This window comes from Nyctereutes procyonoides, unplaced genomic scaffold (assembly GCF_905146905.1).
Source record: "Nyctereutes procyonoides isolate TBG_1078 unplaced genomic scaffold, NYPRO_anot_genome, whole genome shotgun sequence".
NCBI classification, from domain to species: Eukaryota; Metazoa; Chordata; class Mammalia; order Carnivora; family Canidae; genus Nyctereutes; species Nyctereutes procyonoides.
Window position 1 is genome coordinate 15,552,719 of NW_026575147.1, and position 16,338 is coordinate 15,569,056.

Here is a 16,338-nt window from a genome sequence, read left to right on the forward strand (position 1 = left end):
AAATATACAGTATGTCCTAGTCTCTTCAGGCTGTTATAATGGAATACCAGACTTGATGGCTTATAAATAACAGACGTTTATTTCTTAGAGTTCCAGGAACTTCTGCAGCAGGGTCTGTGGATCTGGGCTGTGTCATGGCAGGTAGCAAGGCTATGATGCAGTGTTTAGTAAGCATTCTGGGCTTCTGGAGGATCCCAGTTAATCATCACCCTCAACCTCAAACTATTGCTTCTAACTTGTTTGGTTTTTACCTTTATTTTTAATTTTCAAAATTTTTTAAATTAAAAAAAAAATTTTTTAAGTAGGCTCCATGCCCAATGCAGTGCTTGAACTCATGATCCTAGACTAAGATCAAGACCTGAGCTGGGATCAAGAGTTGGACACTCAATTGACTGAGCTACCCAGGCATCCCACTGTTTACTTTTATTTTGATTATAGTACAATGCAATTCTGTGTGTATAGTTTTTTTATACACAAATTTATGGTAAATATTTTAAATGGAAACCTACAATGAAGAGACTTCAAAGTCTGGGTATGTTTCTAAAATTTCTTTTAAGTATCATGAACAGGTAAATATTCTGGATTTTCATGAGATCAAAGAAGAAAACAGTAATCAGCCACAACCTGAGACATGTTCTGATATGGCACAAAAACCATTACAGCATTAAAATGCTTGTATTTCTAAAATGAAAACAACTTGATTCTTTCAACATAAAAATCTGATTAACTTATTCAAGTGATATAAATGTTGGGTGGAAATAGAACTCAGAGGTTGTGTTGTTAAAAGTTGAACAGGTGAAACAGTTTTTAAAATTAAACTGTCTATCATGTTTTGTTAAAGGTCATGATTCCAATAAAGAAAATCTGCAATCATTAATGAAGTTTAAAGAACACAATAAATCAGTCTCATGCACTAACGTGCTTAAAATAAAAACTTTTTATTATCAAAGTGTGTCAATAAGATAATTACAAAATATTTTTAAATATATCATCAGAACTTTTAACACCATCTATTACATAGTTAAACATAATTAAACATTATCAGACATGAAATACTTAGTTTAACTTTGAAAAATAATTTGTATGGGTATATCACAGCAATGTAGCCTCATGGTCTTGACTGTGGCAAAGCATTTATCTACTGAAATGATAAAGCAACCTTTTAGAAAAAATAGAAGTCAAACTAGTAAAATTTTAATCACTATTGGTAGAGCTTTAAAAGTTTCATGTAAAGATGTTTTGATAATACCTAATATGCAACATTCAAGTAACCGAAAATGGTTGGGTATATTTTTAATTTCTTTTTTTTTAATTAAAAAAATTTTTAAATTTATTTATGATAGTCACACACACACACACACAGAGAGGCAGAGACATAGGCAGAGGGAGAAGCAGGCTCCATGCCTGGAGTCCGACGTGGGATTCGATCCCGAATCTCCAGGATCACGCCCTGGGCCAAAGGCAGGCGCTAAACCGCTGCGCCACCCAGGGATCCCGTTGGGTATTTTTTGTTGATCTGGTGGAATAAGATAGAAAAGCATCATGTTTTATCTCAAACTATTTCAGTGGGTACCAAGAAAAATGGTTTCACTGAGAAGGATTCACATGAAAACAGTTCCAGAGAGGTAACATGGAGAAAGTCTGGAGTTTCAATCAACAATTTTGAAGAACGTTCTAGAGGTTTTGTTTTCGTCCCAACTCAGTACATTCAACATAGCTGACGCAACAAAAGATGTACACCAAATAAATCAGTATTAGTATCTTCTTTATAAATTTTCTATTTGTTACCATATATTAAACAAACACCAGAGATAAATAATCAATCTGAAGAGAGTTCAGGATTGTACATTAGAGAAATGCTAGGACTCCAATGGGCAAACTATAGAACTAGAGCTGCAGCCACTGAGAGGAAATCATGCCAGGTCTGTGTGTTCGTTTTAATGTGAATCATGAAGTGGGAGTTGTTAAACATTTGAAAAGTGCAATTAGCTTTTAGGCATTTGGCTTTAATGAGATATTCTACTAGAAATTTCAGTACCTTCTTTAGCTTTACAAGAGAGAAATGAAAATATGTTGCCCATTTAAAATTAAGAAAGCATCCTATAAAAGAGAAGCAGAAGATATATAGAAACAAATGAATAAAGGATACAATTTGAAACAAAACTAAATAATTATAAGAGAAAAACTGTTATATTGTCTAACAAATTGTACAGAAATGGGTTTACTATTTTATGACAAAAATGAAAAGTATGATGAATTATTAACCTCTTCCAATTTATTCAATCCTAAACTTTAGCCACATTATGTATGCTAACCAAGTAGGTTTAGGGTGATCAAAAATTAATAAAATTAAGCCAACTGATTAAATATGACATTCTAAGAAATGGTTTTGTGACTTAGTGATAATAAAGAAATTAAGTATATAAAAACTCAGTATTATGAAGACTAGAAAAAATTTTGACATAATTATTAAAAGTTCAAAAGTTAGATTTATAGGAAGTGCAAAAGTATAATTGATTACTTAACATGATGTACAATATTGATATTGAGAGAAATTCTCTACATACAGAGAACTACAAATTACATAATGACTACCAATTTAAAAGGAAAGTTACAGGAAGAGCCTGCATACACTCTTCATGTCACCTTATGACTTAGAGAAAGGCAACTTTTAGGACATGAAAACCATCAACCATGGAACCAACACTTCTGAAAACCAACAAATGATTTTGAAATCATTAGAAAAATTAAATGACTGATAAGTATTAAAAATTATACCATCTGGCAAGGAGTTTCATAAGGTATATATAGTTTAGTTTTTATAGAGTATAAAAAGTGATTTTTAGTTTTTTAATTTTTATTTTATTTTTTTAAAGATTTTATTTATTTATTCATGAGACACACACACACACACACACACACAGAGAGAGAGAGAGAGAGAGAGAGGCAGAGACACAGGCAGAGGGAGAAGCAGGCTCCATACAGGGAGCCTGATGTGGGACTCAATCCTGAGTCTCCAGGATCACAACCTGAGCCAAAGGCAGGCGCTAGACCGCTGAGCCACCCAGGGATCCCCAATTTTTTAATTTTTAAAATGTATATGTTGATTTACATATAATTGTGACGACATATTTTTAAAATTTTCACCCCTGGATGAAGAGGCAAGAAGGAAGTTGGAAGACTATTATAATAGTGTTGGAAGTTATGAGGGGTGAGAAAGAAAGAATCGAAATAGGTAACAATAGCAGGACGTGTTACCAATTGAAAATTAGAAGAGGAGTTGCTAGAGTGTTTCTTATTTCAATGAACAGGATAGTTCCAGTTTTAAATATATTGAGTTTGAATATGTGTAACATCCGTGTGAAAATATATATAGAAGAATAATAACAATAATTATTATATGATCATATGATAAAATAATAATTATTATTAGGGCTACATAGTGTTCCACATTCTTTCAGATACTTTATTTGATTTTCATACTACTCCAGTAAATATAGTAATATTATTATTACTAGGAGCTCCTCCTTATTGAGCCCCTACTATTCCTCCATTCAGCAATGCTATTTGAGCCTCTCTATATGTCAGCAGGGTAACTCCCTGCCTTCATGGGGGAAAACAAAGAATAATAAAATATATGTAAAGTAGAAAGTCAGGAACAGAGTCAGGGTTAAGTGGATGGAATGTGATGGTGTAGTTTAAGTAGGATGATCAGGAAAGGAAATATTTGAACAGAATCTTGAAGGGAGAGCAAGAGTGACTCACGTGATTATCTTGGGAAGGGTCATTCTGGGCAGAGGGCTCAGTAAGAGCAAAGATGACAATGTACTCTCTGATGGATCTGAAGATCAGCAAAAAAAAAGGCCAGTAAAATTCCAGATGAAGTCAAAGTAGTTGGCAGAGAATGCACACATAAGTGTCTTCAAGGCCATGGTAGGACATCTGAATTTTACTCTAAGTGTTACATATTAAAAGAACCACTCTAGCTCTGTATGGTAACAAGACTCTAGGTCAGCAAAAATGGGAGAAAGACACCAAATTCTGAAGCTCTTGAGCTACTTGCAGCTTAGGCAGATGATGATGGCTTGGACTAAGATGTAACAATGGAGGTGGTACCAACAGGATGGATTTTAGATACATCTCCAAGGTAGAACCAATAGGATTTACTAAAAGTTAATTATGAGGTGCATAAAAGGTGTAAAACACTTATAACTGCAAGATTTTTGGCCTTAGTGACTCACTAGGTGAATGGTGAGACCACTCACTGAGAAGATGAAGAGCAGGTTTGAAAGGGAAAACCTGAGGTTTGGGTTTGGACATGTGAAGCCTGAAATAGTATGCACTAGATGCCTTTAAATCCTTTCAACAATCGTCCTAATATCTGCAAGGGAGGTATGAACACTGTCCCTGTTTTATGGTTGCAAAAATTAAGGCTTTGAGATTTTCTTCAATTTACGTTCTTATAACCAATGGGTTGGGATTAATCCTAGAGCTCAAAGGAGAAAACAGGCCAGGAGGCGGAGACAGTAAAATGCATTCAATGTATTTAATTCAAAAGTATCTCTTGAAGATCACTATGTACTTATATATCACTCTTAGTAAGTGCTGTGACCAGGAATTAAGTATGTTAACCTTTTGCTACCTTCCAGAAATTTGCAGTGTTGTAAGGGAACATAGATATAGTAGATGATGCTGAAACTGTTGGCCACACCTCAAAGTAGGATAGCAGCAAAGATAATCATCACTGGAGTAGTTTAATAGAAGGAGAAAAGTCAGTGAGGGACAGAACTGTGTGACTTGAGCTCCTTTCTGGAAGATATGAAGGAGGATTTTAATGAGAAGGAGCTGGATGGTCTTTAGGCCAGGACCTGCATGGGTATAGTCACTATGTGCCTGGGGATACTACAGAGACCATTCAACTGGAGTAGAGAGAGAAAAAGATGGATGGGCAGAGAAAGGCCAAATTAGACAGGGCCATGAAAGCCAGGCAGAGCATCTTGGATTTTATCCCATGGGTAACTGGGAGCCAATGATGGTTTCTAAGGCTAAAGCTGAAACATGGTTAACGTGCACCATTTCTTAACTAAAATTTTCCTAGAGGGTTGCCAAGCTCATATTGGCAACATTTATATTTTACTTATATTTAATATTTTTCATTTGCAATAAGTGATCACATATAACATCTAGGTAGATATTTTGACATGCTAATTCCTTTTGGTTCCAAATTCACTCAAATAATACATTTTTGTCCAAAAAGGAGAAATTATAATGTGAGGTTATGAAAAGTCCATTTCCCTCTTAACATTCTTCCTAGCAACTCAGTTGTTTTTGTTGGCTTTTATTAAAACAACCTTTGTGTGAACTGGCAATTTGTTTTGTAAATATCAATGAAAGCATATTTCAGAAAATATAGTAATAAAAACCAACCCAATTTCAGAAATATGCTTGCTGCCAGACATCAGTCTTCAGCTCATATTATGAGTATTTCCAGTAAGTCTTAAATACACATTAACATGAGAAATAGCTCCCTGTTTAAGATCAAAAAAGTTGAAAAATCCTTCACTGCCTCTCAAACACAGTTTAAGGATTCTGCCCAATAAAATGTATTTCCCTTTTTGATAAAGTATATTTGTAATGGTTCAAGCAGTTCATTTTAATTGAACATTTTCCTCTCAAAAAAACAGACTTTAACTTAGTTTATTATCATCTTAATATCTGTATGTTTTATAACTTTGTTTAAGAGGTCTGGGATATTAATATTTCAGCAATACCTATCTTGAATCCTTATCCACCTTGTTAAACCTTTAACAAGAATTATAAACTTTGCCCAAGACTGGAGGGAACTCTATTACTATTTTTCAAATGTGCACAACTCAGCTATTGTTACTAAACTACGTTTAATAAGAGAAAAATACTATTCCTCAACTGAAGTACAATAAGGAGAGACCACTAACTAAATGTTTCGAAGAACTTTCATTTAATATCTCCTGGCTGGCAGATGAAATATCTGAGAAGTGAAACAGCATCATTGCATAGTTGTTTTCTGGGCAGCGTCATAATCGTGTTATGTATCTGTTGTGATGCTTTTTTATGTAAATGTTTTCTGTCCCTTCCTTTTCTCTTAGTACACATCTCCACTGTCTACTAACTGTCCTGGTTTCCACAATATAGATTTATTCCTATTTCAAAGTAAATCAATGAACTAATTCCAATAATATACTTTGAGTGTGATACCATGTGCCTACAACCATGCTAGTTATTATGAGGTAGGTACAAGGAATAGAAAGATGTGATTTGCTGTGAGGCAGCTCACATTATACTTGTGCTCTATAAAACATGAATAGATAGCACATAATTCAAGGCATTCTGTGACTAAGTACTGAATTAGAAGATAAAGCCTAGAGCTAGAGTGAGAGTGCATGAATCACTGCATGTCTAAGAACCAGACCTTGAAATGCTTGGGTTGTCAGTGATGTGAAAGGGGCTGGTTAGCCCAGATACCCTGGGAGTCTCCACCTCTGAGTGAACATACTAAAGAAGGGCACTACCATGTATAACATCAAATTGTGTCTTTGATGCAAATATTCCTACTTACTTGAGAAGTATCATACATTTCAATGTATAAAAACACACACTGAAAATGAAAATATGGAAGTTGGAAACAAGACCTCCTGACTCTCAGTAAGGACCTCAATATATGATGGTAGGTGTTCCTAAACATTTTTTTTCTTTTCTATTTTTATTTTTTTATTTATGATAGTCGCACAGAGAGAGAGAGAGAGAGAGAGAGAGGCAGAGACACAGGCAGAGGGAGAAGCAGGCTTCATGCACCGGGAGCCTGACGTGGGATTCGATCCCGGGTCTCCAGGACCGCGCCCTGGGCCAAAGGCAGGCACTAAACCACTGCGCCACCCAGGGATTCCCATGTTCCCAAACATTTTTAAGTATATAGATATTTATATTAAAGAGGAACTGAAGTCTTAATCAAGAAGTAACATCTTAGTGATAAATGTAAGGCAAATAATAATAAGTGTCTAGTCCCTTAAGTTGGGTATTAGGGACCTAAAATCAGTGTATTAGAAGAGTGAAACTGGCTGGGTTAAAGAGTATGTGGATTGCCATAAACTCTTTTGCTGTTTTTTTAAATTTTTTTTTGTGTGTGGTGGGTCACAATATGTAAATGGAATAATTGCTATGCCTAAAGATGGCCTCATGAATTATGGCTGCCATTCTGCTACACATAAAAATGAGAACTAAAACCAGGAACAAATGAAAAGAAATAACTATCCTCATATAATCTGAAAAAATGAAAGGATTTAACAAAATTAGCAAAATCCCCAAAACTCTACCTGTGAGATATATAAAGCAATGCAAACTTTGGGCACTGGCACTGTTCTAGTGAAGAACACATTTGGTTTTGTGAAGAACACATTTGAGACAAATGTCCATAATATCTTAAAGGAAAAAAAAGGATTCTTACTGGAATTCTGAATATTTTCTATAGTGCTTTCATGCTGTCACTTACTGTAAAAAACATCGTAAAGTTCTTTTATCCTGTGTTGACACAAAAGTTCTGACCATAACACAAAATTCCAATTGAAATACGGATAGCTCAGTCATTTTGAAGCTATCTGATATTACCCAGAGACAAGCCTTTTTTATTTTTTTTTATTGGAGTTCAATTTGCCAACATATAGCATAACACCCAGTGCTCATCCCGCCAAGTGCCCCCCAATTGCCCATCACCCAGTCACCCCAACCCCCCGCCCACCTCCCCTTCCACTACCCCTTGTTCATTTCCCAGAGTTAGGAGTCTCCCTTGTTTTGTCACCTTCATTGATATTTTCACTCATTTTCTCTCCTTTCCCCTTTATTCCCTTTCACTATTTTTTATATTCCCCAAATGAATGAGACCATATAAAGTTTGTCCTTTTTGGATTGACTTATTTCACTCAGCATAATACCCTCCAGGTCCCTCCACATCTAAGCAAAATTGTAGTTTCTAGTGATTAATATTCCATTGTGTATGTAGACCACATCTTTATCCATTCATCTTTCGATGGACACCGAGGCTCCTTCCACAGTTTGGCTATTGTGGACATTGCTGCTATAAACATCGGGGTGCAGGTGTCCTGGCGTTTCATTGCATCTGAATCTTTGGGGTAAATCCCCAACAGTGCAATTGCTGGGTCGTAGGGCATGTCTATTTTTAACTCTTTGAGGAACCTCCACACAGTTTTCCAGAGTGGCTGCACCAGTTCACATTCCCACCAAGGGTGTAAGAAGGTTCCCTTTTCTCCGCATCCTCTCCAACATTTGTGGTTTCCTGCCTTGTTAATTTTCCCCATTCTCACTGGTGTGAGGTGGTATCTCATTGTGGTTTTGATTTTGTATTTCCCTGATAGCAAGTGATGCAGAGCATTTTCTCATGTGCATGTTGGCCATGTCTATGTCTTCCTCTGTGAGATTTCTGTTCATGTCTTTGGCCCATTTCATGATTGGATTGTTTGTTTCTTTGGTGTTGAGTTTAATAAGTTCTTTATAGATTTTGGAAACTAGCCCTTTATCTGATACGTCATTTGCAAATATCTTCTCCCATTCTGTAGGTTGTCTTTGAGTTTTGTTGACTGTATCCTTTGCTGTCCAAAAGCTTCTTATCTTGATGAAGTCCCAATAGTTCAGTTTTGCTTTTGTTTCTCTTGCCTTCATGGATGTATCTTGCAAGAAGTTGCTGTGGCCAAGTTCAAAAAGGGTGTTGTCTGTGTTCTCCTCTAGGATTTTGATGGAATCTTGTCTCACATTTAGATCTTTCATCCATTTTGAGTTTATCTTTGTGTATGGTGTAAGAGAATGGTCTAGTTTCATTCTTCTGCATGTGGCTGTCCAATTTTCCCAGCACCATTTATTGAAGAGACTGTCTTTTTTTCAGTGGATAGTCTTTCCTGCTTTGCCAAATATTAGTTGACCATAAAGTTGAGGGTCCAATTCTGGATTCTCTATTCTGTTCCATTGGTCTATGTGTCTGTTTTTGTGTCAGTACCACACTGTCTTGATGACCACAGCTTTGTAGTACAACCTGAAATCCGGCATTGTGATGCCCCCAGCTATGGTTTTTTTTTTAAATATTCCCCTGGCTATTCGGGTCTTTTCTGATTCCACACAAATCTTAAGGTGATTTGTTCCAACTCTCTGAAGAAAGTCCATGGTATTTTCATAGGGATTGCATTAAATGTGTAAATTGCCCTGGGTAGCATTGACATTTTCACAATATTAATTCTTCCAATCCATGAGCATGGAATATTTTTCCATCTATTTGTGTCTTCCTCAAGTTCTTTCAGAAGTGTTCTGTACATTTTAGGGTATAGATCCTTTACCTATTTGGTTAGGTTGATTCCTAGGTATCTTATGCTTTTGGGTGCAATTGTAAATGGGACTGACTCCTTAATTTCTCTTTCTTCAGTCTCATTGTTAGTGTATAGAAATGCCACTGATTTCTGGGCATTGATTTTGTATCCTGCCACGCTGCCGAATTGCTGTATGAGTTCTAGCAATCTTGGGGTGGAGTCTTTTGGGTTTTCTATGTACAGTATCATGTCATCTGTGAAGAGGGAGAGTTTGACTTCTTCTTTGCCAATTTGAATGCCTTTTATTTCTTTTTGTTGCCTGATTGCTGAGGCTAGGACTTCTAGCACTATGTTGAATAGCAGTGGTGAGAGTGGACATCCCAAGACAGGCCTTTTGCAGTCTGTAAGCTCCTAGAAGGAATGGCTATGTTGTTTGGACAATTGTGGAAAATTTTCTTAAATTGTCATGAACAAAGCTTCTATTAATCTCTACTTTCTCAGCCTTTCTCAGCCATATAATAGGCTTGGAATAAATGAAAAAATCAGAATTGATTACAAATTCTCTTAGACCACAGTGACATCAACAAAATAGGAGACTAGGCAGTTATGTGCCCTCTGTACCCCCTGGAAACATGGAAGAACAACTAAAGACTGACTAAAATAACTCTATAGGAGCTCTGAAACCAAAGACTGAAGGCAACCAAGTGAACGCCCAATCAAGAAAAAGCCACATTCAATATGGTAGGAAATTTTGTCGCACTTGTATTGTCCCTTGTCCCACCCTTTCTTCACATGAAGGGACAGCCTTTTCAACAATTGGTGCTGGGAAAACTGGATATTCCATGCAAAAAGAATATTATTAAGTTGGATCCTTACCTCACATCATATACAACAAAAATTAACTCAAAATGGACCACGCATCTACACACAAGATTAAGACCATAAAAACCTTAGAGGAAAACCTAGCAAAATAGCTTTGTGACCCTGGATTTGGTAGTGATTTCTCAGATGTGATACCAACTGCACAGGCAACAAAAGCAAAATTAGATAAATTGAACATGTTCAAAATTAAAAACTTTGTGCATCAAAGGACACTGTCAACAGAGTGGAGAGGAAATACAGAAAAAAGAAAAAAATATTTGCAAATCATATATCTCATAATGGTTTAGTATCCAGAATATATAAATTGTCCTATAATTCAATAGTAAAAAAAACTCAACAACTCCATTAAAAACATTGGCAAAAGGGAGCACCTGGGTGGCTCAGTCAGTTAAGTGTCTTGACTTCAGCTCAGGTCATAATCTTGGGGTTCTAGGATAGAGCTCCATGTTGGTTTCCCTATTCAGTGGGGAGTCTGCTTCTCCTTCTCTCTCTGCCCCTTCCTCCACTTGTGCTCTCTCTTAAAAAAGTAAATAAATAAATGTAATCTTAAAAAAATTGGCAAAAGAAGATGCACAATTTGGGGCACCTGGGTGGCTTAGTCCACTGGGCCTTAGACTCTTGGTTTTGACCCAGACCATGATCTTAGGGTCCTGGGATTGAGCTGCAGTGGGGCTCCACATTCAGCACGGAGTCTGCTTGAGCTTCTCTCCTTCTGACCCTTCCCACTCTTGAATACATGCTCTCTCTCCCTCTCTCTCTCAAATAAATAAAGTCTTAAGAAAAGATATACAGTTGGCCAAAAGTATGTAAAAAAGATGTGTGAAAAAAAAAAAGATGTGTGATATCACTAATCATTAAGGAAATGCAAATTAAAACTACAATGAAATACCACTTCACATTCATTAGGATGGCTGAATATATATAAATATAATTCAATATATATTAATAAATAGAAATATATAAATACATCAGAATATAAATACATTCTGATATATAAATTAAGAAGTATTGGTGGAGATGTGGAGAAATTGGGACACTTGTGCATTTATGGCAGGAACATAAAATGGTATAGTCACTGTGAAAAATGTTATGGCAGCTCATCAAAAATTTAAACATATGTGGTTGAGCATCTGCCTTCGGTTCAGGGTGTGATCCTGGGATCCAGGATCGAATCCCACATGGGGCTCCTTGCGGGGAGCCTGCTTTCCCTCTGCCTGGGTCTCTCCCTCTCTCTCTCTGTCTGTGTCTCTTATGAATAAATAAATAAAATCTTTAAAAAATTTTAAACATAGAATTACCATACTATCCAGCAAGTCCTACTTCTAGATATATACTCAGAAAAAATTAAATATAGGGACAGGGACTCAAACAGAGTTTTGTACACTCATATTAATAGCATCCTTATTCACAATAGCCAAGAATTGGAAGCAAATCAATGCCTGGCAATGGATACATAGATAGATAAAATGTATTCTGTACATACAATGGAATATTATTCAGCCTTAAAAACAAGGCAATCTAAATACATACTACAACATGAACGAACCTTGAGGACATTGTGCCAAGTGAAATAAGCCTGTCACAAAAAGACAAGTACTGAATAATTACATTTACATAAAATACCTAAAGTAGTCAAATTCATAGAGACAAAATATAGAATGGTGGTTGCCAGCAGCCAGGGAGAGAAAGATATAGGGAATTCTTTAAAGGGTATAGTTTCAATCAGGGAAGATGAAAGAGCTCTGCAGATAGATGGTAGTGATGGTTGGTGGTTAAGTAACATGAATGTACTTAATGCCACATTCAAAAATGGTTGAAATGGCAAATTTCATGTTACCATATTTTATTGCAATAAAAAATAACAAATAAAAATATCTTAGACTAGAATGTCTCCAGATAGCACCTTCAGTCACCGAATGCTTAAGTTAACACCTCTTCCTTTCACTGTGGCCAATAGAGCTGCCTTGACAGTTGCATGGAAAGATTTTATCTTTAAAAGCATCTTTAACTCCCTAATGCTGCTGGAGATCATAAATACAATGTCTACGTCACATACAAGCCCACACTAAGTTGTATTTTTATAATTTTATTGCCAATTATTGCCAGTACCTAAATATTTTCTTTTTATCTATTTTGAGTTGTCATAGTTCATGTATATTAACAAGATAAATGTTTTGCCACATAGATAGCAAAGTTAGTAAATGACCATTTGATTGATGGAATTAATTCAGGAGCAAAGTATCCCGAAGCAGTCTGATCTACATTTCTCTTTCTTTCTTTCTTTTTCTTTCTTTCTTCTTTCTTTTCTTTCTTTCTCTCTTTCTTTCTTTCTTTCTTCTTTCTTTCTTTCTTTCTTTCTTTCTTTCTTTCTTCTTTCTTTCTTTCTCTCTCTCTTTCTTTCACAAGAGAGCAAGCACAAGCAGAAGGAGTGGGAGAAGAAGAAGCAGACTCCCCGATGAGCAGGGAGCCCAGCAGACAGGCTCCTGAGAGCCTGAGATTAGGACCCAAACCCAAGGCAGACACTTAACTGAGCCACCCAGGTGTCCTTCTCTTTCTCAATTTAAACATCCCAGATTTATTTAAGTCATGTATATTGATCTCCTTACCTAAAATAATCATCTTCCTTCATTCTACCTCCTTGAATTCTACTCAGTCTTTAGGGCCTATCTAATGGCAAATTATTTTACAAAAAATTTCCTGACAATCCTAGTCCACATTCATCTTCCTAACTTCTAGTCTCTATTTAGTTATTTAGTGCTTAGTAACAAATATCTTGCGTTATTTGCTATCTTTTGTGTTTTAGAACCAACTGAAGTGTACTGAAAAATTAGCAACTGCGGGAGTCTGGGTAGCCCAGTCTGTTGAGTGTCTGACTCTTGGTTTTAGCTCAGGTCGTGATCTCAGGGTCCTGAGACTGAGCCCTGTGTCCCACTGTGTAACTTAGTGCAGAGTCTGCTTGAGATTCTCTTCTCTCTCTCTCTCTCTCCCTCTGCCACTCCCCCCAACTCTCTCATTCTCAATAAATAAATAAATAAATAAATAAATAAATAAATCCTTATTAAAAAAAGATTTTATTTATTTATTCACGAGAGACACACACACAGAGGCAGAGACACAGGCAGAGGGAGAAGCAGGCACCATACAGGGAGCCTGTTGCGGGACTCGATCCAGGGGTCTCCAGGATCACGCCCTGAGCCGAAGGCAGACGCTTAACCACTGAACCACCCAGGCATCCCAATAAAAAAATCTTAAAAAAAAATAGCAATTAGTCCAGCTCGAAAGGATAGCCCAAAATACCAATACAAAATAAATTTGTCAAAACCAAGTTATAAACTTGTTGATTCTCTTTAAAGTCTAATGCAGCTGCATGTGAACAGCAGTTCAAAATTACTACTGATATGAGTTCTTTAATCAGTTAATTCTAAAAACTGGCTTATGGGAAACTGAATTTCCCTTTCTCTTATCCCTAACACACACACACACACACACAACACACAGAACACACATTCTCAACTATACATACTGGCAACAATGTTTCTATAAGTAGCAATTATACAGAAAGAAATTTTGGGTGCCAAGGCAAAACATTTTTTTGAGTACCCACTACCTGCAAAACACTTTGCTAAACCCTGTGAATAAGGAATTCACACCTCTCTCATCATCTTTAGCCCAAATTCAGAGTATATTACATTGGTGGTTAAGGCATGCCTCAGGGCATTGGACCTCTGGGTTAATCCAGGAATTTTTCTCTTGGAGCAGATGTGAAATGAAACTGAGGGGAAAAAAAAAAAAAGTAGGAGAGGAAGTGGAGCACAGTTGTCTTCTCCTGCTTTAAAAAACCATGTATTTAACAAACTGAAGAGGTTCAGCCTTTGTAGTTAAGACTACCTATTACCATGAGTTCAAATTCTTTCTTTTAATATATAAGATTTATTGAAATTTTACTGTTTGAGCAGAACCGAGAAAACTGAATATTATTTCAGGTTTTCAAGCCATAAGGAAAAATAGTGTTTCTAGGTTTTCCATTCAACTAGGAAAATTATAGCTTCATATTTGCAACACTAAAGCTAATGCAGTGTCAGCACCTCCATCAAATTCTGTTGTTCAGCAGTTTATAATTCAAGCAGAAAGTTTCACTCCAAGCCCAAACTTGGCCTACACAATCTCAAAGAAAATGGAGAAAAAGTTATATTGGCTAGTGCTGATTTATAAAAGCAAAAGAGAGGGTGCTTTTACAGAATATTTTGAAAAACAACTTTCAGAATTTGAGAACGTCACTGAGAATTACTGAGCTGACATCCTTCATTCTTAAAGTCATAGATATAACCCCAAATTCCATGACATCATGTCAACATCAGCAGTATCTTAACTACTTTCATGAAATTTTTCACCAGGTGGAATTCCATATCAGATGGAATTACTGTTCTTAGAGGGAAAAAAATGCAGGAGAAAATAAGGACAAAAAAGACTTTGGATATATTTTCCTTTAAGTATGGATTCTTTAGTGCAAAGTCCACACATACAGAAAATGAAAAATATCTTTTTTCTAGTTTTTAACGTACATTGGAATGGCAGGCTGGAATTCTCAGAAGCAACCTTTCTCCATCCAAATGTTAACTTGGATCTAGAAACAACTAAGTGTAGAAGTGGATTCCTAGCAACAGGTGAGAAGAGCTATTGGCTCCCCAATGAACTAAATGTTGGTAGGTGTGATGGGGTGGGGAGCTAGCCTGGTCGGGATGCTGTGCAATTGGAAGTCATGTGGCAGGTTGGTTATAAACTGCCTGATGCTTTTTTGCCACCCTGTGGCTGAATCTAGCAGCCAGTCCCTCAGTACTCCAATCTCTTACAAAACCTGCAAAATATATCAAGTCTTTGATATCGTGGAATCAGGGTATTGCCTAAGAATTTCACCTTTTCCTATCCGCACAAGGCTCACTTGTACTAAATACGTTGATATCTTAGCTGCTCCACCTCTCTTTGCCAATAGTATTCAGTGAATCTCTACTACAGGCCAGGCTACAGATGAATCAAACAGGATTTCTGTCCTTCAGGAGAGATCAAGAGGAAGCGAACAGATCATAAGACAACTCCAGTATAATTTTGGAGTGCATCTGTGCGACTTCACTGAAGAGGACCTTGAGGCGTCAGAGCGACACCAGCTCTGTTCCCCAGCACTCAGCTTTCTCCCTCCTTTGAAATCGCACTGATTCACCCGGCATCCCCTCCCTCCTCTCAACGCCCACTCTCAGCAGATGAGACCCTGGGCCCTCTAGTGGGAGGAGCGACCAGGCCTGGGAGAGCAGAAGCAAGAGGTTCTCGGAAGGGGAGGCGGCGTTGCCTGGAGGGTCTGGCGGGGCTTTGGCCGTGACAGGGTCCGGAGGACCTACAGGGCTCAGGCTCACCTGATTGAAGTGTGCACCGATGAGCGAAGGTTCCCATAGCTTAGAACTGTTGCTCGAAGTCCCGCTTTTCTCTTTCTTGGGTGCCATGCAAAGGACGGGAAGAGCATTGGCGTCTAAACTGTGCTCAGGCCCGGACTAAGCGTCCCCGCTACCATAGTAACCGGAGCCACGCCCAGGTCCTGAACGACTCGGGCTCCCCTCCCCCAAATCTGCTCTGAATCCACTGGCCAACCGTATCCGTCGCCACAGCAACCGAGCTTCTCAGCGCGCGGCTACTCCCAGGCGGGACTTCCAGGCCCCCTGATTAAATTTTACGATTTTCCAGCAGAACAACCGTGCAAGTACGGGAGGTCAGGCCCAGGCTGGCCTGGAGCTCGTCTGCCTACTTCCTTTTACTCGCTTTGCTCCTCTGCTGCTTCTTGGAGCCCATTTGGTCCGACGCATTGTCTGAAAACTCAAAATCCCTGAAATCCCGTCCATGATTTCTACACAATTTTTTTTTTTTCCCCATCCTGGGCAACTTAGAATGGTGAGCTGACTCCCTCCAGAGACATCCCATGCCACTTTCTCATCCATTCTAATCTTCTTTATGTGAAGCCAACTTTATCTCCCGGACCTCCATCCTTTGCTTTGGTCTTGGGTCCTCTTCCCAGGGACTTCCTAAACAGGTCAGTCTGATCACTTCTCCAAGAGGTCCTTCATATAAC

General features: G+C 37.6%; 1 protein-coding gene across 1 annotated transcript in view; it reads right to left on the minus strand.

The window, feature by feature from the left end:
- The window catches only part of SPAG17 (sperm associated antigen 17), a 199,027-nt gene extending 183,309 nt beyond the window's left edge, over positions 1 to 15,718 (minus strand). The window contains exon 1 of the mRNA XM_055312171.1: positions 15,632 to 15,718. Coding sequence (XP_055168146.1) covers positions 15,632 to 15,718 — 87 coding nt within the window. The remainder of the gene's footprint in view (positions 1 to 15,631) is intronic.
- Between the last annotated feature and the right edge of the window lie 620 nt (positions 15,719 to 16,338).